This window comes from Seriola aureovittata, chromosome 14, assembly GCF_021018895.1.
Source record: "Seriola aureovittata isolate HTS-2021-v1 ecotype China chromosome 14, ASM2101889v1, whole genome shotgun sequence".
Classification (NCBI taxonomy): domain Eukaryota; kingdom Metazoa; phylum Chordata; class Actinopteri; order Carangiformes; family Carangidae; genus Seriola; species Seriola aureovittata.
Genome location: NC_079377.1, coordinates 2,713,636 through 2,739,750, shown reverse-complemented (window position 1 = coordinate 2,739,750; position 26,115 = coordinate 2,713,636). Strand labels below are relative to the sequence as shown.

The 26,115-nt window shown below is 40.6% G+C and overlaps 1 protein-coding gene across 1 annotated transcript; it reads right to left on the bottom strand.

Moving 5' to 3' along the window:
- Positions 1-885: 885 nt before the first annotated feature.
- On the bottom strand, positions 886-25,654 carry ncapd3 (non-SMC condensin II complex, subunit D3). The gene is made up of 35 exons (XM_056394629.1): positions 25,571-25,654; positions 23,544-23,716; positions 22,524-22,686; positions 22,194-22,360; positions 21,410-21,574; positions 21,274-21,335; positions 21,100-21,187; positions 20,242-20,375; positions 19,387-19,459; positions 19,147-19,272; positions 17,146-17,398; positions 16,803-16,841; positions 15,278-15,370; positions 15,085-15,158; positions 14,817-14,951; positions 14,426-14,646; positions 14,086-14,277; positions 13,883-13,980; positions 13,684-13,793; positions 13,246-13,353; positions 11,647-11,761; positions 10,830-10,925; positions 10,462-10,700; positions 9,509-9,588; positions 9,049-9,186; positions 8,783-8,916; positions 8,319-8,521; positions 7,784-7,894; positions 5,912-6,079; positions 4,813-4,925; positions 3,574-3,638; positions 2,779-2,826; positions 2,142-2,204; positions 1,928-1,976; positions 886-1,112 (listed from the first exon to the last, which is right to left on the bottom strand). The coding sequence occupies exons 1-35, from the start codon at positions 25,620-25,622 to the stop codon at positions 1,043-1,045; spliced, it is 4,218 nt and encodes a 1,405-aa protein (XP_056250604.1). The 5' UTR covers positions 25,623-25,654; the 3' UTR covers positions 886-1,042.
- Positions 25,655-26,115: the final 461 nt, after the last annotated feature.

The following is a 26,115-nucleotide window of genomic DNA, read 5'->3' as shown; positions in this document are numbered from 1 at the left end:
CATTGAATATCACGATATTTCCCACCATATGCAATATTTTTCATAAGATTTACAATATAACATAAAAATATCATAATGAACCCTAGCACTTTAGCAGCAATGTGGTTGACCTGATATTTGATAATATTGAATTGAATTAGATTGAATGCCACATGTGAATAAATCTATATTTATGGATTTGGGTTTCAGTGGCTCAGACAAGGATTTCCATCAGTTCTGGATCGAGTCACAAACATAAAACAGCTGCTCTGTTGTTTCTACATTTATGTGGGTCTGCCAATGGTGCGTCACTTTAAATGGAGATTGGACAAGGAATTGTGGGATGGTATTTCTCCACTCCTTTCCTAAAGGAAGGTCCAGTGTTTCCTCTGCTAAAGGAGACAATATAGGAAGCACTGAAGCTCCTTTCCTCCTCATGTAGAGAAGTGGAGCAGCTGTGATCATGTTGCTGCTCAGAGACTTCAGCTCATTTATCTTAGTTTCAACCTTCATAAGAAAAAAAAAAAAAAGACTTTTTGACCGCAGCCCTGGTGTTGCAGTCCTCATTTTTGGAAATCTTCCCAGCCACAGTCTCTTTGGAGCAACAATTCAAACACTGTCTGTGTCTCATCATTCACAGACTTAGTCACACTGAGGATAAACTCCTGCTTTGGTCAGCAGATAATGTTTTGCTCTCCACAGTGGAACATCCATGACAGTGTTAAAGCTGTTTCCACTGCTGGAGAATTTACTGATATATAGTTTGTATTAAACTGTGTAATAATTCAACTGAATCAGAAAAAAAAAACTGTAGAAATAATAATTTTCCTGCCAAGTAAGAAAGATTCCCCAGACAAAAGACTGTGTATTAAGAACATAGTGAAGTGAAGTTGGCCGCAAAAAATATGAAGTCAAAGATGCATTTATTATTAAAAACATAAACAAAGACAAACAGTCGCACAGACACTTTCAAGATACACATGGCAGAATATGAATCAACATCATGAGGACGAAAACAAAGATAGAGTGGTACAACAGACAGAGAACAAACAAAAACATGAAGTTAAACTTTAGATGATCTTTTCTTCCGGCGCAGAGGAGACTCCACGTTCCACTGCCTGGGATGAGGAGCTCTGAAACACACAACAGACATTTTAACAACACTTTAAAACCCCCAGCCTCTCCCCAGAAAGTACTGACGTGTTTCTGTTTTTTTGTTTTTGCTGCACTCTGTATGATCATCCTGACTTTACTGACTAAATCTTTTACACAGTGCTGTAGGCCTAAACATTTTTATCTCTAATCCTGGTGAACCAGCTGTTTAAGGATAAGGATCATTGTATTGAATACTTCTCTTAATTGTCAACAAACTCATATTAACACCCACATAAACAATGTGTCAGCCTCTCTGTGATTTCTGACCTGTCCACCCTGTCTGTGGCTCTCAGCCTGAAGACAACTGCTTTCTACTGAAGACAAATCCAAAAGAGGCTACAACAGCCGGACACTGTCGTTTTTATCAAACATAATAATGTATTTGTTGAGGACTACTTTCAGCGGTGGATTAATCCACATTTGGTGCGGAGTATTTGGGGCAGCAGGATGGTGTGTGTGGACTGAGTTAAAATAAGCTCAAGTTTTAATAACAACAATGGATTTCTATGGCTCAGAGGAATAAGATACACACAGTTCTTGTTACCGGGAAACATTCAGTCCTGTCCTCTGAGGATGACATTACAAAATTTTAAAATACCATATTGGAAAAGGAAACCTGACCTACAATAATATATGACTGTGTTAAAAGAGACAAATGTTAAAATGAGTGAAAATACATCTTTTACTATTGAATCAGATGACATTGTTGTTGCTATAATCTCAGTCAAACCACATGTGACAGTGTGACTAAAACACGGAAAGTGTGGAACCAAAGACAAAATGGCCGACTTACTCCTGCTCTTTCGACTGCACATGAAAAACACTGGTCTCTCCGGCAAAACCTGTGAGGACACAATGGAAACAGGTTCATTTAAACCTGTCGACCTCACTTTGATGTTTTTATTTCTGGAGGAAATGAGGTTGATTTCTAATGAGAACAGATTCTCATTTAACTGCTGCCTGAACACCTGATTGGTCAGAGTGAGGGAGAGGTCAGAGAAGCTTACTTGTTCCTCGGTCACTGAAGATTGCGCTGAGTCCTTCGTCAAAAGTTAAGTTGATGTTGACACCTGGATCACAGGGAGGAGGACAGATGGACAGGTGGGGTTGACGGTGGGAATAAAAGTTCTTATCAATGAGGTAATAACACTAAAATGAATAGATCTGCACCTTAATCACTTAAAGATAATGTGAAAACCTCCAGCAGAAAACACTTGTACAGTTCTGTTTGTGAACAGATGAAACAAACAAGATACAAGAAGCTCATCACTGAGCTTTACATGTGTTGATGAGTTTGTTTTTGAACTTTAATAAGAGCCAGTCTTAAGCCTTCACGCTAGACTAAGCTAAGCTAAGCTAACCATGTCTGACTCCAGATCCGTACTTACCAGATCGTTCCTTTCTAAATACATTTTTCTTTCAAGTGTAGTTTTGTAACTGTTAAAGTAAAAGTTCCAAAGGTTGGGAAAAACATTCATTCACTTTCTCATAACACCGCTGATGGTTGTGTGTTCAAGTGCCAGTGGATCTGTAACAGCGATGCACACGTGTGATGCTGGAGGATAATGTGGATGACAGTATACACATGTCTGATTATCAGATGTCTGGTGTATGATGTGTTGTAGAGCGTGGCGCAGGTTGTACCTTTAGGTGTGCTGATAGCTCTATTGTCTCCAGCTCCTTTATGTATCACTGGAAACAAAGACACACAAAACAAGTCAGTCAGGACCGAGTGTCGTCACTGATGCTGGATAGAAAAAAGACTTCAGATTGAATTAAATAATAAATCAGACCGAGAATGATATGACATATTTTTATAGTGTTTCTATAAATATCTAAAGAATCAAGCACAACACTGGTATATCTGCCTGGCTAGCTGCCTCACTGTCTAACTAGCACTTACTAAGCACTTAGATGTAGTACTTACTACTTACACCAAGGTCTCCTACCGTACTGAAGCTTTAGTGTTGTCCCCTACTTGTAAGTTGTTTTGGATAAAAGTGTAAATGTAAAATATCAGCCCCTTTGATGTGTTAGCGACTATCGCTTTATACATCCCACAGACGAGGAGTCGTATTGTACAGGTTAGTATTCATGTGGAGTGGTGTTTGAGTAAACCTGATGAATCTAAGTCCAGTGTTCCCTTTCTTTTAGCTCTGATTGGTCTCCAGCAGCTCCTGAGGAAAATAACTGACTCTTTAGCTGATAAATGCTCTGACTGTGTGTGTCTGTTGTTTGCCGCTGAGCAGGAAGTGGCATTTTAAAGCTTCCTCTCTGAGAAGAGCTGCCTACTGATGCTAGAAACCAGACTGATGAGAGCTGTGAGATTCAAACAAAACTTTATAGTTTTCTAGCAGAGTTGGTGATAATTCTCTGTTGGTTCATCAGCACCTGTGACAACACGTGTAAATCAGAGTTTTAACCTCCGGCATGTTTTACCTGTTTCCTGCAGAGAAACCGACTTCGACCGGACGCGTTGCTCCTGTTGGGATCTGTTCGTACGCCTGTTAATAAAACACACACGCAAAGAAACATTTACATTTAAAACATTGGGCATCCTGATGACCCAGTGGAGATGAATCCAATAAATGCCTAAAAATAATCTTCAAAAATTACCTTCCTGCTTCCTCCATTCTCAATTGTATAATGACAGTCTTATTGATGTACAGTTTTATTTTGAACAAATATTAATTGTTCTGTCTACAACACAGGGATTAAAGCGAAACCTAAATAAGAAAAAAGGAATTTCTGACCCACTGCTGCAGGCTTTTCCATTGGTCTAGAATGTTGACACGTATTAAGTAATTTGGTTGTGAATGGCCAGTGAGGCCAGTCCCAGAACACTGACACATATTTATTGAATAGAGTTTTTTTTTTTAAATGGAATATTAATATAAGTGAATATTAAAATGAACATAAATGAGAAATTGTAGAGCGTGAGCAATTGTATGTCTCTATATGTCGGCTCTGTGATGGACTGGCGACCCGTCCAGGGTGTACGCCCCCCTCGCCCAATGTCAGCTGGGAGGACACAGACCAAGAGGGGCAGTGTCCAGCTGGTTTAGTGACACAGACAGACAGAGACGCACATCAGCTTCACGTTACTGTCATTTGCTGTCATTAAAATCGGAGAGGAGAGAAGACAACACAGGTTTATCCGATTGCTGTGTGGAAGGTACACCATTGCATGTGTACACTCACTGGCTTTTGTTTTTGTATTTTAAAGAGGAGACGGGTGCTGTGCCGCCTTTTTAGTGTGGCTGCTTTTTTCCTCGACATGCGGTTGCTTCCCAGAGGTTTTCATTTAAAAAAAAAAGCGGAGGAAACTGAGAAAAAGGGGGATGGTCGACACAGATGGCTGCCCACCCTGAGTCTGGTTCTGCTCGAGGTTTTTGCTTCTTAAAAAGTTTTTCCTTGCCACTGTCACAGTGTTATCAGTCGGATAAAGAGTGTAGTCTAGACCTGCTCTATATGAAAAGTGCCTTGAGATAACGTCTGTTGTGACTTGGCTCTATATAAAGAAAAATTTTCTTGACTTTAGATCTACAAGTTCTCACACACTGATCTCATACATCTGTCGTAGCTACAAAGAGCTTTAGTCCCTGGCAAAATGTAGTGATTACTGCACACGTGAAGATACTGAGTCTCTGGTGTGGATCAGCTGCTTTGGAAACCTACCTGTCAGTTTGTGACAGTCTGAGAGACGGGTGGTTTGGACGTGCCGGCTGTGGGGTGGCAAAGCTTGACAAGAGGAGGGGCCTGGACCTGGCAGGGGAGCCCTGGACTGAACCCTGAGGAAAGACCAGAATCACCATGACTGACTATGAGGAACTCCGAGACGCTGACCTGCACTTAATTCATTTAAGAAAATAACAATTTCATGTCAATAATTTCTTAAATGAATCAATAATTATGAAACATCATGAAATACTTTTAACGAAAACCAATCACATCACAACAGTAATGGTAACATTTTTATGTATTGTATTTCTTCTTTAATCTATTTAAAATGGAAAGAAGAAAATCTTACATTCTCAGACCATTTAAGACCCTGAATTTCTAAATATGACCTCAGACAGGGATTTTCAGTCCCTACAGAAACATTGTCACCACACACTTCTAACTGTTAGTGCTGGTTATTTTTCCAGAGTCCACGGCGACCAACCAATAATCCATATATGAATAAGTGTTAACCAACTATCAAAATACCTGATTATTAATTTAAAAATCGACTGACTAATCAATCAGCTCCAATTATCTTATTTTAATACAACTTAATTAATAATAATATATATATTATCAATTAATAGTAATGAATATATTGTTTCAAGTCAAACAGTTAAAATGACATTTAAAGGAATGACATTTTTGAGTCTTTACAATAGTTCTTTTTACATAACCATAGCAGTACAGGGCAGGTATTATTTTATTTTTTTTATCTTTAAAAATTTTGAACAGTTTTATGATTTCCTGTAAATATTTTCAAACGATAAAAATTCATATAATTGCAATGTGAAATGTTTCTAACTGTCAATTAAATCACCACAATCATGTTTAAAACAACTAAAACATTGAGGAATGACTGAAGAAAACTCTAAACCTAGTTTTATATATAAAAGGATTGAATTTAGACATTATTGAGTATTAATGAATGTGTTCATAAATTGTGACAAATGATTAACTTCACAAATATAAAGGTTCTGCTTATATCATTATTATTATTATCATATACATTAATATTGATGTTGCACTCAGTATGTATGTAGTGTATTCTGACCTGTGCAGTGGGAGTCTTAGCATCTCCCGTCAGGGTGCAGTTCTTCATCTGTTCCTCCATCTCTCTCCCCCTCTCAACCGACTTCAGAGCAAACTCCACCTCCGCCGCCAGCTGTTCGTCTCCAGAGAAAAACTCCTTCACCTCATTACGGTACTCCTGCATCGTCACCTGATGGGAACAACAGTGCCATGTCATGCATGGAGCAGTGTCACGGTGGGTTTGCTTAGCTCAAGGTCTTGCACAGTGACTCCACTCTCCCTCAACCTACATGTGCATCTACTGCTGGCGAGGCAGTGATAGGTTCTGCTGCCGCAGACGTTAGGTTACAGTCAAATGCTGCTGATGTAGATTTAGTGTTCGGGTCAGCCTCCGCAGAGGCAGGTTTAGGATTAAGCCTGCAGAAGTACAGTTAAGGTACAGTGTTGTAGAAAGGTTGGGGTCAGGGGCTATGGATGTAGAGCTGTTCTTACTGCTGCACCGCATTCTGCTCTTCTGGAGCTGGACCCGATAACGTCTAATACATGGTCTCTGATATTACTGGTTACATATATTCACATATCGTATCAAAACACTCAAAGATCATCAAATCATCAAATATCAATTTCCAAAAACATGTGAACCTCACATCAGACAAAAATCTGAGTCACAATTCAGTCAGACCTGAACACACAGTCATGAAAACACCACTGCAATGATCCCCCATAATTACAAGGCCTATTAGCTTTAACAGCACAATGTTGTATATGTATATAGCTCACTTTGAAGCACACATCAATAACATCATCTGGGCTGCATTCTTCCATCCACGCCATATCAATCACATACGTCGGTCACTTACAACCCACAGCACTGCTATTCTTGGACATTGCTTAGTCACATCTCGCATTGATTACTGTAACTCCATCCTCACTGGTCTTCCCCAGAATCCCCTCAATAGAGCGTATTACTCCTGTTCTCCAGCAACTGCACTGGCTTCCTGTTAAACACCGTACTGACTTCCTGTTTTCAAATCCCACCTCTTCAAACTTGCCTACTCTCTTTAACTCCAGCACCAGAGCCCAATCATATTTTTTTATACAATTACATTTGTTCTAATTTATTCTGTATTTTATGCCATGTACTATTTTTTTTATATAATAACAGATACATTTTATTTTTTAAATAAAATGTATCATCATTATTTATTATTATTATATATAAAGAGATATAAATATCTATTTTCTGTTTGTTGCTTGTTGAACAGGTGGTTTGATAAACTTCTTATTGGCCTTTTACTTTTTAGTACAATTACAGTAAAGTTCCTTAATAGCTCCAGTAATCTTCAGTTATCTTTACTTCACCTGGTTCTCTCGCAGCATCTACTCTGCTGTGTATGTGTGTGTGTGTGTGTGTGTGTGTGTGTGTACTGAGGAGAGAACAGAGAAGCAGTGCGACCATAAATGATAAATAGAAAATAAATATATGGCAGGTAATAGTTACTGGCTGCATGGTGACTATTCATGGCCCTAAACAGCATATTAACAGGCAATTGCTGTATTTTACAGATGAAAAAAAGAAAAAAAAGAACATTTATCAATTCATCCCTTTTCTGTGGCCCGGCACCGGTCGATGGCCTGGGAGTTGGGGACCTCTGGTCTACAGCATATCTGATGTAAACAAACTTGAGAGCGTAACAAACGTGCTACATTCTCAGAACCTTTTGGTGAACTACTCTAAAACAGGGGGTGAGCTACTGATAGCTCATAAGCCACCTGCTGGAGACCCCTGATCTAATCCAACTCAATAACACAGTCCTATAATAAATAATTATTCCCACTCTATGTCAATGTACAGTGTTTGATATTTCTTGATGATGTAATGCTGTGGTCTCACCTGCAGGTAGGCCATGAGGTCTCTGAGGACAGGAGAGCGTTTCTGCTCCAGCAGATTCTTCAGGCTGATGATGAGAGGAACCGTGTTCTCGATGAAGGCCTTCTTCGCGACCTGTGGGTCAGAGCAGGAAGCTGAAAGGAGCTCACACACCTTTAGAGCGGTATTTAGTTTAATAGGAAAACTACACCATCAGACTCGTGTTGTACCTTTGGCCAAGTGCTGACTCCACCCACTCACCTGCACTGTTGGGCAGTAATGTATTAGTAATGTCAGTAATGAGCAGTGTAAGGGATCACAATCCCACTGACAATCTGTTACTTTGACATTTGGTTGTCAGCTTGTTCTCTTACAGCAGTGAGATGGAGGATTAATGTAAATGTGCTGTGCTGTGGGACGAGGAGCCCAGATACACTTGGGTATAAGCATTAGCTGTGTTACTTTAGCCAAAGGTGTAGCTACATTCAAGAGTCCTCTAAACATTTTTTTGATGACTGATTGACAGCATTGTTCAGGTAGCTTGACCAACAACTCTCACCTGGGTCACCACCTTCTTCTGAGCGGCCTGCAGAACAACCTTAGCCATGTTGGCCATGTTCTCCTCCTCCGGTTCCTCCCCGGATCCTGCTGGAGCAGAGATGGCCTGCAGCTTCATCTCCTTCAGGCTCAAGATGTTGAAGGTCTCTGACAAAATCTCTGCGCCGTCTGCATCCAGAGGCAGCTCTTCGTCTGCAAAGTATGCTGGGATAGGAAAATGGAAGAGATTACAAGGGAGTTTTTTGAAGTTAACATTACTCCAGGTCCAAACTGGTGCTTGTTCAGAAAGAAAATGTTTCCCAAGAGATGTTTAAATTCATAAAACATCCTTTCATGAAGAACAGCCAGAGTTCATTTCACCATACAAGTCATAACCAGAGAAAGAAAAACATTAAGACCACACATATCCGGGGTTCTACGTACACGTGATGTTGGTTTTACTTCCCAGTTCAAACACACACTCACCTAAGATGGTGTGGTTGATCTTGTTGGTGATGTTGAAGCGTTGAGCGTCTGTGAAGTGCTCCAACAGGAAGCGGTAGATCCGGAAACGCTTCTCCCGGTGCTGAGCTCCTTTCAGGGAGAACCGGACTTTCTCACTGGATAGATTTTAAAATAATTAACTCCACGAATCAACAAAAATAACCGAGTTAACCTTACATTTAATGCTTGAATGAATTGTAACACGACACATACTGTACTGTGTCAGTGGATGACCCACGGCTTCCTACCTCTCATTTTGAGGGAACTTGTTGTAAGACTTGTGTTTGTTGTAGGAGTTGAAATGGAAGATGCACTCAATGAAGTGCTGGCTGAACATCTCTGGGTTCTTCTTCAGCAGCAGGTGGAGCAGACAGTATTCACACAGGCTGGGGGGGTTACATGAGATAGTTACGCTTTAACTGACAAATGCGTGCACTATAACATATGATCTTTGTCTGGGACATTACAATAGTGAATTACAACAGAAATACAGTATTTACACATGCATTCCCTATCATCATTGTCATGGATACTCCAGTTTAAAAAAGTGACACTGTGATATTGCAGTGCTGGTATAACTGGATACTAAAGATCAACAGTACCTTGCTGCTGATTTCCCAACACTGCCAGCACTTTCCTCACCTCACATCTTTATTAGACTTTAAAATTATTGTCATCATCCGTCTAGCTATACAGAGTTTGATTTACCTAGCGATGGCAGGGGCTGGGTCAACCAGCGCCACCATGAAGCGAAAGAAGAGGGAGCCCTTCCATTTCACAAATTCCTCCTAGAAAAAAAAAAGAAGAGAAGTTACATGAGATAGATATTACATCCAAACCCTGCTTAAAGATTTGCAGAGCCATTATATTGATTATTGTGATATTTCCTTCCATATGTGATATTTTTACATATATGTCACCCAGACACCATCCAGGCTGGATATTGTGGGTTTGCTGGAGGTGTCATGACAAAGATGGTACTCTGGTACACATGCTCTGGAGTTCTGACCAGCTATACATATCTATATATCTCTTTCTCCCCCAGTCTGGTTTTTTTTGTGTGACCCTCCGGCATCAAGTGGCTTGAATCTACCACGTTCTGATCCAGATCCAGACTGCCCTCATGTTAGGATGGAAAGCCTCCTCTGCACCAGCGTCACACTTCTCTTGTTCACCTGGCTGCTCTAGAGCAATAATCACACAGGCTGCTTGATAAGGTGGAGGAGTATTACTTGAAATCGGGGAAGTACCATTGTTATATATCGGGCCTTTAATGGCGTTTCCAGCTGATGTAACTAACAGTAAACTATTACATGAATTACATTTGGTTGGAACACCAGTTGACAAGCAATCCTGTAAACGCTTAAGCATTCTGTCAATTTTGCTTCTCTTTCCTTTCTTGTCCTCACATCCCTGTGTTATCCTTATCCTCTGTTTATTTCTTGCGTGTATCATTGTATTCATTACAGATTTCTTATTATTTTAATGTTCTGTCTTTTGTGAGTGAAATATTTGCATGCGTTTTGTTTATCATAAAAAGATATCGCCCAAGCCTACCTTTAACAGATGTCAATTTCACCGTATTTATTTTTTATAAATCATTTTAATAATTTTAAAGTCATTTTCAATCTGTAGTGCAGAAGGTCTAGACCAGTTCCCACCTGCAGCAGGTTGGTCAGCATGATGAGAGTCTGCTCCCTGATGACGGCCTCATTGTCTCGCAGACAGGCGGAGATGTTGGGGATGTAGTGATCCACGATGTTGGTGTAACGAACGCACAGATCACACATAACCACCACCACGTTGTTGCGCACGGCGACCTCTGTGCCGACCTCCAGCTCCCTTGCAAACACTGGCAGGTACTTCTGGACTAGTTCCTCATGCTGCAGGCACAGTTTACCTGAACCAGACAGACGCCAAGAGAGGAAACATCAGGTGTGTTATGAGATGGCAGGAATGAATGGAGGTCAAGGTTATCATTTCTCAGACATTACTGTAAGAGACACAGAAACTAAGGAGGACAGTTCACCTAAAGTGATGACTCCATGGGCTCTGACTCTGGTCGGCAGGGAGTTTGCTTTGAACTGGGACAGAGGCAGCGAGGCGGGCAGCTCCTCCTGGCAGCCTGTCAACAACCAACACAGAGAACAGGTCAACCATGTTACCACAGAATATAATGGATCTGTTCACGCAGAAGCCCATTAGGGTTTTATTTGATTTTTTTTCCCCACTTTGGCTACTTCTTACAGGGAGTACCAAAAAGGACACTGGCACAGAGCAATACACTCCTCCTAAGAAATATAATTTTCAATATCATCTTATGTAACATTTATTAAGAAAATGAGAAGTTTTCTTCAAGAACCAGGTCTGCTCAAAAACAAATCTTTCATGGCTTTTTCATGCCAATTAGACAAGGAAATAAAAAATTAAAACAAGACTTGAAGAATCAGAATAGAGTCTCCATTAGTGCTAAACTGATGAATCTATATCGGCTGATATTATCCTCTGTGACATAAACAGGTTTCAGTAAAATGTACAGAAATGCTACCCTAGGTTTGTCTAACTATGCCCATCAGGGAGCACTGTGGAATCCATATTAAGATTGTTTAAGGTGTGTGTGTGTGTGTGTGTGTGTGTGTTTGAAATATCTATCAATCAGTCAATATAATATTATTGGATAGTCTGATCTTGCAAATGTCAATATCAGCATCAGCCTCAAAAATCCTGTATTACTGAGGTTATAGTCTGTATGACAAGCCTCAAACACTGCTTCTACAAAGTAAAGTTAACTTTTGCCGCCAAAGTGCTGCCTTGACAATCAACCCTCACACGTCCATCCTGCGTACCTGCCAGTTTGTCAGAATGCGTTGTGAGGACAGATTCCACCAGCAGCACCGTCCTTTTGCTGACCTTGGCGGGACAGTTAAGTGACGCCACACCCAGAGTGTGGAGGTGTTTTATCTAGAAGAAAGAACATCTTCAGTTTTATGAAAAGCACAACTATAAATGAACTGACCTGGGTGCTGCAGGTCTGTGATTCTGACGGATAACAGTAATGTGACACTTTGAGCACAACCAAATTCTTTTTCTCTGTTGTCAAACACAATTTTTTGCCCTAAAATCTGAGCTTTTTCTAAATGGGCCTCCAGCGTGTGTGAATCTGACAACTGCAGCTTGGTGTTTTAGTGTGTTTACTGATAAAGTGAGACTTGAAGATGCTGTAAGCTGCTCAGTGAGCGTCGGAGCTGTGTGTTAAGAAGACAACGATTAGTCCTTCTAACCTCCTCTGTAATCTGTCTTTTTAAACGTCACTGTACCTGAATACAGAGATGTTCTGAAAACATTTTCCTTCCTGATACTTGTTCTAGTAACAGAACTCCTGTATTGGCTGATACGGAGTAACAATCCGATACCACTGCTCTAAAAAAAATGTACGGCTGTCAACCACCAACCCTGTGTGGTTGTAATATGATTGCTGTTATTGGGTAAGACATGAACAGATACATGAACACAATAGAATTTTTCTTATGTGTTCATGTTCTTAATTTGACTGTCCAAAATAATAAAATAAATAAATGTAGGAATAAATGAAACTGAATGCACTAGTTGTCCTAACACTCTTGCCTTTTTACTGGTGGGACTTTTCAGTGTAACATGTTGCTAAATCAACAGCTAACATTACACTATTTAGAAGAAATCTATTTTTCTTCACCACTCTAAAACAGTAGTTTCCAGTGGCTGCACAGTGTAGACTACTGTTTTACAGTGGAGAAGAAGAATTCATTTCCAGGTGTGAAACTATATAAGATTATTAATAAATTACATGGTATCGGAATCAGTCATCAGTCGTCCTCGTCTCGCCTGCAACTAGTGCAGAACACTGCGGCTCGGCTTTTGACCGGTTCCAGGGGGAGGGACCGCATCACTCCTATCCTGGCCTCTCTCCACTGGCTCCCAACTCGCTACAGGACAGATTTCAAGTTTCTCGTTTGTTTTTAAAGCCCTCAATGGATCAGCTCCCCCCTACATCACAGACCTTTTAACCCCCTACACTACAGCCAGGCCCCTCAGATCATCGGACACGGGCCTCCTCACCGGCCCTCACGCTAACCTTAAAAGCAGAGGTGGCTGGGCTTTCTCAGTCATGGTCCCCTGACTGTGGAATAGCCACGTCTATCTAGCCTCAAAACATTTTTATACTCATTAGCGTTCGGGCCAAGATAAGTTGTCACCCTCGTTTTAGTCTGCTTGCCTGTTTTTGTCATGCTGTTTGTTGATGTTTTTGTTTCTCTGTGTTGATTGTATTTTCCCGGAGTTGTACAGCACTTTGGTCAGCTGTTTGCTGTTTTTAAAATGTGCTTTATAAATACATTTGTGGTTAACATGTAGTGGTTTTAGGCCTCAATTAAATATGTAACCCTTGTACTACTACTACTACGACTCACCATCAGCTCCTCGTTGAGGTTCTCGGTACCTTTTTCACTCAGCATGATGGTGGCTAAATAAGCCTCACACGCTGACACCAGCTCACCACAGTGCCGGTTCAGAAAAGCCTGAAGAACAGGAAGAATAAGTTGTTTTGATGAAATCATGTGATGAATGATGTCATAATTGGGAAATATTTTTATATTTGGAATTTTACGAGAAAATGATAAAAAGGTAAAGTCAACGAAAAATTTTTGGAGAGCAGCAGAACGAGTTAGTTAAATTTTAAACCACATAAACTCTGATTTTTATATTTCTCATCTGCTTGAAATAAACACCCAGGTCTCACACTCAGTAAACATGGGTGGTGGGGGGGGTTACCTTAAGTTTACATTTTGCATTGTTACATCTCTAATTATGAAACGCTCCTGTATCAGTGAGAATGCAAGATCTCCAACCTGAGTCTGCTTGATGTCTTCACTGTGGCCGAGCTGATAAAGAGTCTCCACAGAAGCACTGATCACTTCCAGAGACAAAGTAAAAGTCTTCAACGAGGACATCAGATCATCTGGAGAGAGAGAGAGGAAGTCGTCAGATTAAAGCAGTTCCAGACTCTTCCTGTGAATTTGCCCATTATCTCAAACCACAGTCACTTACTGACAATCCTGTCTTTGGTATCTTCATTCAAATGTGGAGAGATGTCTCCGATCACACCCATGACGTGACAGTAGGTTGCTACACTGACGTCCTTTGAGCTAAGAGCAAAAACAAAAAAATATATGTACACAAACACTGGATTCCCAGCTGAATATAAAACATAAGCTCAAAGTACATGTAAATAAACCCTGTTTCCCTCACACCTGACCATGCTGTCCCAGGCGTCCAGGATCTTGCTGTAGGGCAGTTTGGGAGAGGAAGCTACGACTTTGGAGAGCAGCAGCCAGGCTCCGGCGGCGTGCTCAGCCTCGGTGTGCGAGATCAGGATGGTGATGAACCTCGGCGTGAACTTGTTCTGTTTGGACCAGATGGTGAACGCCCTGCTGAAATATCGGCTGGAGACACGGGACAAATACAAAATGAGAAGATGAGGTGGCTGTGATCCAAATAAGAAAGCTGTTTGAAGGTCAGTAAAACTCTTTATTTTAACTCATTATTGCTAATCTTCAGCATTCAAGCTGGACTGAATGTCATCGGTCCAACCTGAGGTTCCGGCAGTCGTGACAGAGCAGGCCCAGCAGGTCCCAGGTCAGCCTCTGACTGGTATCCAGGTGGCTGCTGGCGGAGTACTGCTTGACCTGGCTGAGCAGCACCTGGTCCAGAGCCTCCAGGGCCTTGTCCTGCACCGAGTTCTCAGAGTCCACTACAGCCGGCACCACACCCAGCAGCCAGGCCTTCTGCACCACACTGCACTCTGGTTTGGCCTGATGGTCAGAGCAACACATTGAACCTTTAATAGCAAATCTCTCATACATTTTGTCATCCAACTAAATTACTTGGGAAAGTACGCAGCATGCAAACTGTTCCTTTAGGCACAGTCAGTGTTTTTTTCTGTGTGTTTTACTGTCTGTCAGAGCTGTTGGTTGAGACTCACAGCGAGCAGGTCTCCCAAACACTGCAGGGCCTTTTTCTTCACAGACACCGCCGGGTCTCTGCAGCGCTCGGACAGCACAGCCAAGTTCTCCAAGCTCGTGGGGATCACATCGTGTTTCAGGAGACCCATCAGGGCCTGTGGAGGGACAGCAGAGCACAGAGGTTAAAGGTCATCTGCGCATCTGAGACAGAAAGCTACTAAAGTTTGAAAACATATATAATGGTGATTGATCAGTCACTGTGATTTGAAACAGCTCAGCTCCAGGTACCTGCAGCGCTGATTTCCTCACGTTAGTCTTAGAGTCTTTTACACGCCGCAGGAGCAGAGCCACGTTCTCCTTTGCTGCATTGAAAATACAGAATAACACACCTCTCTTACACATCTGTTTACAAAAGCTGCCCAGTATCCACTGTGTGTAATAAGAATCATGTGAATGAGAAGCTGAAGTTGGTTTGTCTCACCGTCACAGACAGAGCTGTCAGCGCTGCTGATCTCCACAGTCCTGAAAGGCAGGCTGCGGTACGTTTTCTGAGTCTGCTGGGAGCTTAGGCTTTCTGAAACACACAGTCACATCTATTAAAACACCACGCACCACAGTGAACCATACCTGGGTATCAGACTCCACTTCATTTAAGCATTACGGACTGAAATGTGTCTGCAGCACATTGTAATGTACCAAGAGCTAGCAGTGAATAATCCAGATTTTAACTTGTTTGCTGACCTAAAAAAAAACAAAAAGATTTTAACAGCGAGGTGAAAAATATGTCCATGTAGACTAGAGAGTTCTGGGTTCATTCTGTGAAGTTTTGCTGCTGCCAACAAAATACAGTGAATGACTTTTGGTTTGTGGCACTAAAAGAATCAAAACTGCTACTCAGGATAATCCAGAGCTCACTAAAAATTACTGCCATCACTAATCGTTAAGCAATAATACTGGTTTATTACAACGTAGGTCTGATTTTCATAGTTTTGTCCATTATTTCGGGCTTATAAAATGATACTTCCAAAGTAACTGCCTGAAGTCAAACAGGTTAAGAAACATGAGCAGTCAGATGAGGGCGGCCACTAATCATTATTTTCATCATCGATTTACCTGCAGATTATTTTGTTGATTAATCCATTTATTATTTGATCTAGAAAAAACTTCTCCATCATAAAAACAGTGAAAACTAATCTTCCAAGGTGAAATCATCAAATATTTTGTTTTGTTCAACCAACAGTCAAAACTCAAAGATATTCAGTTTACTACGAAGTGAAAACCCAGACAGACAGGCATATGACTTAAAACGCAGACCTGCTTTGACCTCATCAGGCGTTCATCAGGTCAGTAACAGTCACAACAGATTAAGCAAGCAAAGAAGTCTTTCCTGAACCTGCCACCTACAGGGGGAAAGGAAGTGCCTCAACACCGGCCGAAATGAACTGCAGAAGAAAAATGCCTAAGATTTAAAGACAACTAAAACTTACAATGACAAACCACTCTTTAATTGCAACACCAAATATGTAACACCTCACCCTGTAAATGTTGTATGCAGCAAGAAACAACAATTTTTTCCCCTTAAAGTTTCCTGGACCTGCCGCACGTGTAACACATTCAGAACTTCAAGCTTCTTCATTTTTCCTTGTGTTAAAAGTGAGCAAAACTTTAAATGTACAGTAGGTTGAAGTGAAAGAAGGAGACTTGATGGATGTTTTGTTTCTGACTGTTTCAGTTTCTTAAGCCATCACTTTTTTAACTTGAGTACAAAGTGATTATGACACAGAGGAGTGATGGATAAAAGTACAGAAATAAAGCTGGAGTTGTAATTATCTAGAATTGTGTCTTGAAAGCAAAAGAATAGAGAGAGGAATAAAGGGTCAATCTTGAAATTAATCTTTCCCACCTGTGTGGAATTTCATCCAAACTTCTCTATTTTGAGAAACACTTGGTTTAGTCAGTTAAACAACAAAGTGAAAATAAAGAAACAGACGAGTGCAGGGACCTACCTAATGTGGTTTCACCTTCCAACATGGTCTGTGTTCCAGCTGAACAAAACAAACAGACAGGTCACTTCAAATGCGTCCACAAAAACAGTTTATTTATGTAAACACAACAGCTCTGAAATGATACTCTAACAGTTCAGTGTGTTATGTGTTGTGTGATATCCTCCCACGCCACACGTTTTCATGTTTCAGCTTTACAAAGTGCATCAACTACTGAAATATGAAACAGGTCCAGACTCAGCCCAGGTTCCTCACATGTACAGGAACTTCAGTTCAGTGTCAGGTCCTATGTGTGAGTGTATGTATGTATGTATGTATGTGTGTATGTGTGTGTGTGTGTCCTCACTGGCAGAGAAGAGGTTGTGGACGGCCCGGGTGACGTTGAGTGACGGCAGCTCCAAACACTGGGCTATAGAGGCGAGGGCGTGGCCTTGGACGGTGGGTGACTCGTCCATCCGCCGAGCGAACAGCAGGCTCTGGATGAGGAATTTGTGTGGCAGGAAGCAGGCCAGCTCCGGGTCCTGTAACTCCTCTGGATTCCTCTCCGGCTGCTCCAGCAGAACCATCACCACGTCCACAGAGAAGAGCCGGGACACCATCTACAGAAGCCACAATAACACACTGTGAAGACTGGGATGTCACTGATAAGAGATGATGAAGCCTGATATTTAGACTATAGCCAATGTTTGTTAACACTCATTGGGGAATAATGTATATGCAGCCCCTCTGTGGGAATGAAACAGTCACAGTTTGTTTGTCTATACTGTATGTACTACAAGGCTGCACTGAGCAAAGCTGAACCACCTGTTATTTTATTGTTTCCCCCAATGCCCTCCTGCTTGAATATGTGTTTTTTTTCTGTATTTGTTTAGAGCAACAATCATTTCAAAGACCTCTAGTTGCTCAGCGGTGAACTGGTGGTTGTGGCCAATCTCAGTGCTCCCCTGTTCCTGCTGGCAGAGACTGGCAGGTTGGTCGTGTTTGTTATTTATTTAAGCAGCAACGGTTGAAACCTCCTAGCATTGCAGCCAAACTGTCTACTACGGGAGAAAGACTTGTTTGCCGTGCTCTGTGATACGTTAAAGAGTTAGTGGGTAATTACACATTTTTGTCATATTTGACTCATTTCGTTTCTATTCAATTATACTGTTAGTTGTTTTATGGACTATGAGTACATTTGTTAGAAAATACATGATCATTTGACGGATTTTTTCAGTTTATTCATAGACAAACTGTTGTTAACCTGCCATCCTCTGTGTACTGATGAAACCGCGACGCTGTCTGTGGTGCTGAAGTAACAGACAGATTTATTCTCTTTTAAACTCCTCCGTTGACATTAAATTGTCTCTAAACCAAATATCAAGAGCTCTCGGGACATTTTAAGAGACACATCGTAGCAATGTTCAGAGCGCCCACGGTTTCCTGAACAAGTGAAGTAGCAGTTGTTAGAGTTAAATGTTGCTTAGTGATCACCAATTTCCATTACTACGGCAACACATTTGAATGTATATAGGCACCGTTGCCGTCATTTCATCTGCTTATGGTCCCTAATTACTGCGTTGTGGGTCACAACCTCCCCTTCTGGTCCTGAGTTACAGCATTGAATAACGGCCTGAAGTGTTTTTGCTGAACATTATGATGTCACAGTGAAGTTGACCTTTGACCCTTTTGATATAAAATGTCATCATTTCATTTATCTTTATAGAAATTTGTGTTAAATTGTGTCATAATTAGTGTATGAATCTTGAGTTATGGCCAAAAACATGTTTTCTGAGGTAACAATGACCTTTGACACTCAAATTCAGTTCATCAGTTGAGTCCTGGTGAATGTTTGTACCAAATTTGAAGAAGTCCCATCTAGGTGTTACTGAGATATCCTGTTCACGAGAATGAGACAGACGGACAACCCAAAAATACTGTTGTCGTCACGAGGCATAAAAGTGCCTCCTCAGCAGCTCAGCATCAGTTTGTATTCATGAGCATGTCATGCAAATCAGATGAAAAGAGTGTATTTACATCTGTAAAACAGAAACTGAAAATAGTGCTTCCTTGATTGTAATTTGTGATTAGCTTAATGAATATCCTCGAGTGAATCTTAAAACAGTTTGGGGTTCAGTTCATTTCAGAATCCTGTTTGTTTTCCTGTATGTGTGGTTGTATTTCCATGTACACATTTTAGATTAAAGAAGAAATCCTGATGTTCAAGTTAAAGAAGCACCAAAACCTGTGATCATCAAATATTAGTGCCTTAATCATGACAGAAATATAACATAAAGAAAACACTAATATGTAGATTTTAAAGGACATTTCTCACATGAATAAAGAGGCGACCACTGGGACACTTTACCTTTGAGTGTCTGGAGAAGTTAAACAGCCACTTGATGAAGCAGGCGTAGTCCGTGCTCGTCATCTGAGACGTCAGCATCCCCACAGCCTGAGCTCCGTGGCTTCGAAACTCGCTCTTCTCCACCATCTGAACATCCACAACACGAACATTATATCACATCTGTGCTAATGCATCAGCTGACAACAATCTACCCACAAACAGTAGTCTTCACAGGAGGTGAGTCACGGCTGGAGGACTCACCTGGAAGCAGATATGCTGCAGGAGGATGTGCAGCCATGGTAACGCCAGCTCCTTCAGCTCAGCCACAAGGTGACTGGAATCACATAAATCATGTGTAATGTCATATATGAGTTAGCGACATATCTGCAGTTAAACAGGTAGACATACCCCAAATAATCAACAATCAATCATTGCAATGTATGATGCAATTGATTAAATACGGTCAGGTATAGGCACAATAAAGATATTATGTACTGGTGGATTTTATAATACAAGCAATGATGCATTTTTATACATCTGTAACATCTGCAAATATTTTTTAGAGTCTTGTCTCAGATTTTTATGTGGCAGAGAAACTGCTAAAATCCAGCTACAAATCTCTGCTTATCCAGCAGGTGGCAGTCACGCTCTGTGCTGAACATGTGCACTAGAGGCTTAAAAAAGGCATCAACAAAAACAAGATAATGATAAATTATATAATTGTCATAAAAAATCTCAGACCATTATTTCCCCTACTTAACTCTGTTCTGAGTTTGTTCTAATGTTCTAACTTATTTGCCTAATTATTTAACCATAGGTTTGTCTTCTCATTGCGAGCACTGGATCTCTCACAGCTGTAGATCTGCTCATCTGGTTCCAAGAAGTGAATGATACTGATCTTATGTCAATCACACATCAACAATCTCATGCTGAAATGTGTGTCCTGACTTTGTGGTAGAGATGAAGTCCAGCATCAGTTTAGCTGAAAAGCTGTGAAACTAATTAAAAATGTTTATTTCCTCACTTGGTTTAAATATTAACAAGATCCATATTCACAATATAGTAAAGTCGTTCTACAGTTTGGTTTAACATTCGATGAAAAACGCAGTTGTTTACCAAACAAAATGGATGGCCTGGTCGCGAGTGGAGAGGACGGCTTGGCTGGGAACGAGGAGGGAGGGCTTCCCTCTGTTGCCTTTATTCATCATCAAGATGACGTAGAGGAGGCGGTGGAAAACCCTCTGCAGGGACTGAACAACAAACACATCAGTTTGCATCAGAAACATCCATCCATTGTGACATTTAGGATAAATAACACTGTAGATATCACCCAGGCCTCATGTTTAACCAAAACAAGATCACAATCTATTTCAGTTTTAAAAGCATTTAGTAGATTATTTAGATTTATTTAAACATGATGGTTTATTTGTGTTATGCTTGTGTGGAGCCTATATTTTTCGACTTAACCTGTCTCTGAGAAGTTTCTGTCCCACATTGTTTCACTTGAATAGTTTTAGAGCCCTGAAGAGATAGAACTCTCCAGTATTTGACAATAAACAGCAAAGAAACATCAGGAAAAAGAAAAAAAACAGAGACATGTTCTTATTTTCTGTCTTGTTAATCGGTCATTCAGTCAATCAATCATCATACGGCCTTTAATCAGGGGTCATCCTCTTGGTCAATTCAGGCTTTAGAGAAACAGAAGCAGCAAGCACAGAAGATCTAACAGCAGTAGATTCATTCCTGAAAAGGGAACTGTACCACTTAAAGCTTTTGTATCTCTAGCTACCAGCGGTGTCGGGATGATCCACCATTACCAAGTCTGCAAAGTGCTGTTTAGTTTAATGCCTGCACCAGAGAAAACGTTTCTAATCTCTGCAGCTTGAAGATGGTATTTAGTGAAATAAGTTTACATAGTATCCAACAAGTCTGCGTACTGTCGGCCCACCATGCACCATGATTATTGGAGCTTACTTCTTTCTGGTCTCCGTGTTTTGGCAAGCAGAGCATCTGCAGGCCGTAGAAAGCCATCTCAGGAACACTCCTCAGCTTGATGATGTCTCTGCGCAGAAACAAAAACAACTGTCTCCTCTTTCATGTCCTGGATATGTTCTTTAACATGGAAGAGCAAGACGTCGGAAAACTCACTGTTCAGCAGCGACGGTTAGCTCTCCAATGACCGGCTCGAAGTAAAGCAGCTTAGTGAAGATCTGCAGAGAAAAAACAAAGGGGTCAGCGGCTCAGTGTAGCATGAAGCGGGTGCGATCGAAGACGCAGTAGTTACCTGTATGCAGCTGCTGGCAGTCTGTGGTTTGTCTTTGAGCGGAAATGTGCGCAGCAGTCTGAGGAGGCTTTGAACAAGCAGAACCACAGACTCTCTGATCTTGATCAAGTCCTGACCAGAGAAATGAAGCTCCTCTTCCTCCTCATCTTCCTCATCCACTTCCATCTGAGGAAAACAACAGATACCATCACTGAAGGTCATTTTGCATACTGTACATCTCCATCTGTGTTAGACACAGCATCATGGAGATGACCAGATGTTAATACAAATGCATTACAGTTATTTTTGTTTCCATGAAGATCAACATATCAAAAAGTAACACTAAACATTTTGAAAATCCATCCTTGGTGGTGCATTCATGGCAAATCTGAACAAAACAATTCAATCTGTTAGGTGACAGTAAATGTGAAGTCAGTATATGAAAGTCTGTAGCAAATAAGCTTGGGCAATATTCAAAGTGTAATAACTTGAAACAGTCCAGTCTACATATTATGATATACCATATTATTGCAGGACATGGGGGGTGAATTCTTTATTTATTTTTATATTTTTTTTTTTTGGGGGGGGGGGTTATATTATAATTATATTGTTGTCATTTATGTTTCAGTAATTTAAAGAAATTTATGTTCTTTTCGATATTATGAATAATATTTCATATGGAGAGAAATATCACGATATTCGATATCATTGAATATTCAATATGTAGCAATAAGCAGCAAATGTTGTGTCATCCTATCTTCTAATGCCCCTATGGGTTTGAGTGGTATCTGACACAGGGCCGTACCTCTGCAGTGTCTTTCCGCTGTGGTTTGGAGCGTTTGCCCTCGGCCTGAGAACTCTTCAGACTGTCCTTCTTGCGCTTTTTTCCAGAGTCCTGAGGCCAGCAGTGAGAGGTCAAGTCAGAACACGTGTCCAATAAAACCTCATGGAAAACCTTGCTGGCGATGCTCCCTGGACGCGGTGAACAAACATGCAGAAAGTCATCGAAAAAAAATTGTACACAAACACACAAAACATTCAACTTCTTAAAATGTACTTTTGTTGAAGAGCACTGATTCACACACAACTTGAGGCGCAACTGAAAAGATAAGCTATATGGTTTTTACTGTTTTACCTGGGATTCCCAGCAGCAGCAGGTAGAGTGAGGCAGCGTGCAGGCCGTTGACTCTCTGCTGGACATTGGCCGATTTGGCTTTTCCTGCCAGGACAAAGAAGGACAGCACGGCCACCAGAGTCTTGACCGACACCCCATTCTCTCCCAGATTCGCCCAGATACTCTGCGATGCAACATGGGATACAGTCAGCATTTACTGCTGTTACCAGACAGGAAAAACAGGTACCCAGCAGGCTGATGTTTTTCATCATCAAAGCATACAAAGCAATTGTTTCAGTATATTTCAGTACATTATAAAAATCTTAATTTTTTTTTTGTTGTTTGTTTGTCTGCAACTATAGAAACAAATACACATAGACACACTTGCACCTATATATATATATATATATATATATATGTATATGTGTGTACATAAACTTAAACAAAAGCCTGAGCAGTAGATGTAAGGAGCTAATAGAAACACCTCTGCTAAATCTCAAGCCACAATAGACATTACATTAAAATAATAAGCAGCAAAATCCAGCATAGTGGTGGTTCTAGAGATCACTCATGCAAGTCAGCCAAATGTAGCCTGCAAGTTCAGGTCAGCAAGTCCTCAACCTTCAAGTTTAAAATGGGAAGATATTTGTCATTGTTGTGGAATTAAAACAAAAAAAGCAGACGTATATAGTGTACACCAATTTGTTTAGAATTTAGATCCCGCATTTTAATACTACTACTACTATAACACATAATAATGATGATAATAATTGTTATTATTACTATTATTATTTATATTTTGAATAAGTAAAGGACACTGAAGTTTTAAGTGTTTGACATAATTTTTTTGCACACTGGACAGAAAATGAAAACAAGGACAGGCTGTAAAGTAGGAAGTCAGACTAGAAATCTACAGGATGATTTAGAAAATGAGCAGCATAAATGTAAAATATACATATCTTCAAGTTAAAAGGGTAAAAATTGCTAAATTGCCTAAACCCTGTAAATATCTCGCTGGAGCAGAGGACAGATCAGTTTTACCTGTGAAGCTTCACCTGTGCCCACAGACTGCTGCTGGTCAGCAGCGTGGGCCAGTAAACACTTGTACAGGTTTCTGAAGGCCTTGTCTCCACTGGCTGCCAGTTCTTCTTCTATGGCGTCATCCAGTGATTTTCTCTCTGTGAACTCCAAGTCCCAAACTTCATCCACCCACGCTGAAATCACAACAGACAACATTTGAGAACTTGGAGAGCTCTGATGGAAAGCGTGCGAGTTCCTCATTTCCTCCATGTAAGAATTTACCTTAATTAATACAACATTAAGACACCAGAGGTGGTAACAGGTGTGTGCAGTGACAAGTTAACAAAGGAACCCCAACACAAGGCAAAACTCAACCCTGAACCAGCAGCGACTGAAGTTAGTGAAAACATCAGCTGACACTGAAGCCACAGTGAGCACTTCCTCAGCACACAAAGGCAACACAATATTACAATGTGAATGTAAAAAAACATGTCCAACACATCGGGATTCACACATACATCACTGCATCACCCCACCTCCTCCAACAGTGGTCCCAGTGGTCCCATTCAGGGCAGAATAAAGACTGTAGTGGACTTGGCATGTGTTACAGCTCCACAAGCAGCTAAGGGAACGGTGCGATTATGTGCCATCATGCATCTAAAACTGTCCTCCACTTTGAAGTCAACAAAAATAACTTGTCATTTAATACAACTAACTGTCAAAATTATAACAAGACAAACTAAGTATGTGAATCCCCTGTTGAGTTTCCTGACACCACAGCTTCTGAATGGAGAGGTGTTGTCATCAGATCTTCACTTTAGCACATGAATGTAACACCTGGAAGGATTCAAAACTTTCAAATTAAGTAACTAACATAAACCAGTGTTGAAGTGTGTTTCATTATGAAGCATCAGCGATGCTTAGCAAGTTTCATGTCTCTGTGAGGAATAAAAAAAATCATGGCACCACTTGTATTAATTGTGAAATTGCTGTCAGTAACACCATCAAACAACCCTTTCAGCAGTGATGACATCTGTCTAAACGCTGTTCAAATATGGCTGCAACTAGGGTTGCAAATTGTAAACACATTCTTTTAACTGATCATTGGTAACATCAACGATAAATCAATCAATTAATCGTTTTTTTTTGTTTGTTTTTTTTAAATAACACCTTCTATCGAACTTTTTTTTTTCCTCAATAACACTGCATATTCTGACAGCATTGCATAGCCAACGAAACATAAGATCAGATTACCTGCGGAGCACTATCATAAAAAATTACATATAGTCTTATAAGACAAGCTCAAACTGAAACATGCTCAAACATGAAAATAGACCATTTAGAAATATTTCAGACTCACAATGTCCTGATTTCTGCCTCCTTGTTTTTGTTGAGGAAAATTAGCATGTTGACAATATGGTTGACACTTAATTCTGTGACAGCAGGCCCTTCTCACTGCAAACCTTCTGACATGTCAAAACAGGAAAAGCACAAGATGGCTCAATTCCATTATGTGCCCTAGTAAACCATCATGTCAGTGAGTGAGAATGCACAGTACAGTACCAGGACCCTGGGGCTGACTCACCTAAATGGAATGCAGCCATCACTGAAGTTACTACTTCCACCTGTGCTTTTCTTCTACAGATAAGACAGAAACGTGGAGAGTAAGATTAAAACGTAACTACACACCACTACTCTTAAATTCGGCAAACCAGATAACTGATACAGAGGGTTTGTTTCGCATCATTTCTCTGAAACAGAAACACACACACACAGCGAGGACCCAGACCGGAGTGTGTTACACAGCTGTTCACCGAATTCGCCTCTGGCTCCCAGCGGTTAAGCTTTAACGTCTAATGTTTCGTTTTAACGGCGTTTTTGCCTCAAAACGAGGCGGCGCTGACAAACTTGACGGATATGTGAATGGGATTTTGAATACTGTTCTTCATGTACATCAGAGCAGGGCGCCTAACCCGGGAAATAGCGACGTTAGTTAGCGACGTTAATCACTGTCATGCGAACTACATACACAAAACACACAATTTTACCTTGTGGGATTTCATTTATCCTCAGAAACTGCAACGCAGATATCAACTCCATCTTGTTTGTGTTTTGAATCAAGCCCGCCAGAAAAATGCAGCCTTTCGCACATGCGCAGTGAACACGTCTTCAACGCATACATTTTTTTTTCAGGTTTATTCTTTCAGCTTTCTTTACCGCCATCTTCTGGTGAGGAGGACAGACGTTATAACACACTAATGAAAATCTTTGAACCTCAGCCCCAGTTTGACTTTTGTGAATTTAATACTTCATGACTGAAGAGCCATAGGAACTGCAACACTAAACTTACTGTGCCTAACATGCAGTGCTACTATTGTAAAATCTTTATTGATCTGATTACGACTCATTATTTGAATGATTATATGATTATAATGATTATAAATTTCCTTTTAAAATATGAACTGTTGGAAGGTTTGCAGTGCACATGTTTATATTTCCACATTTATTTTTATTTATTTTATGGCACTGCTATGACTCCATGTCTATTTTAGTTACGGTTCTTCACCATTGAAAATCTGCCCGAAATGATGGA

Coding starts and splice junctions, on each gene's coding strand:
- ncapd3 (XM_056394629.1), bottom strand. CDS start 25,622: ATGGAGTTGATATCTGCGTTGCAGTTTCTGAGGATAAATGAAATCCCA. Junction 9,589..10,461: donor TGCTGACCAACCTGCTGCAG/GTGGGAACTGGT, acceptor TTTTTTTTCTAG/GAGGAATTTGTGAAATGGAA. Junction 3,639..4,812: donor AGACTGTCACAAACTGACAG/GTAGGTTTCCAA, acceptor TTTTATTAACAG/GCGTACGAACAGATCCCAAC.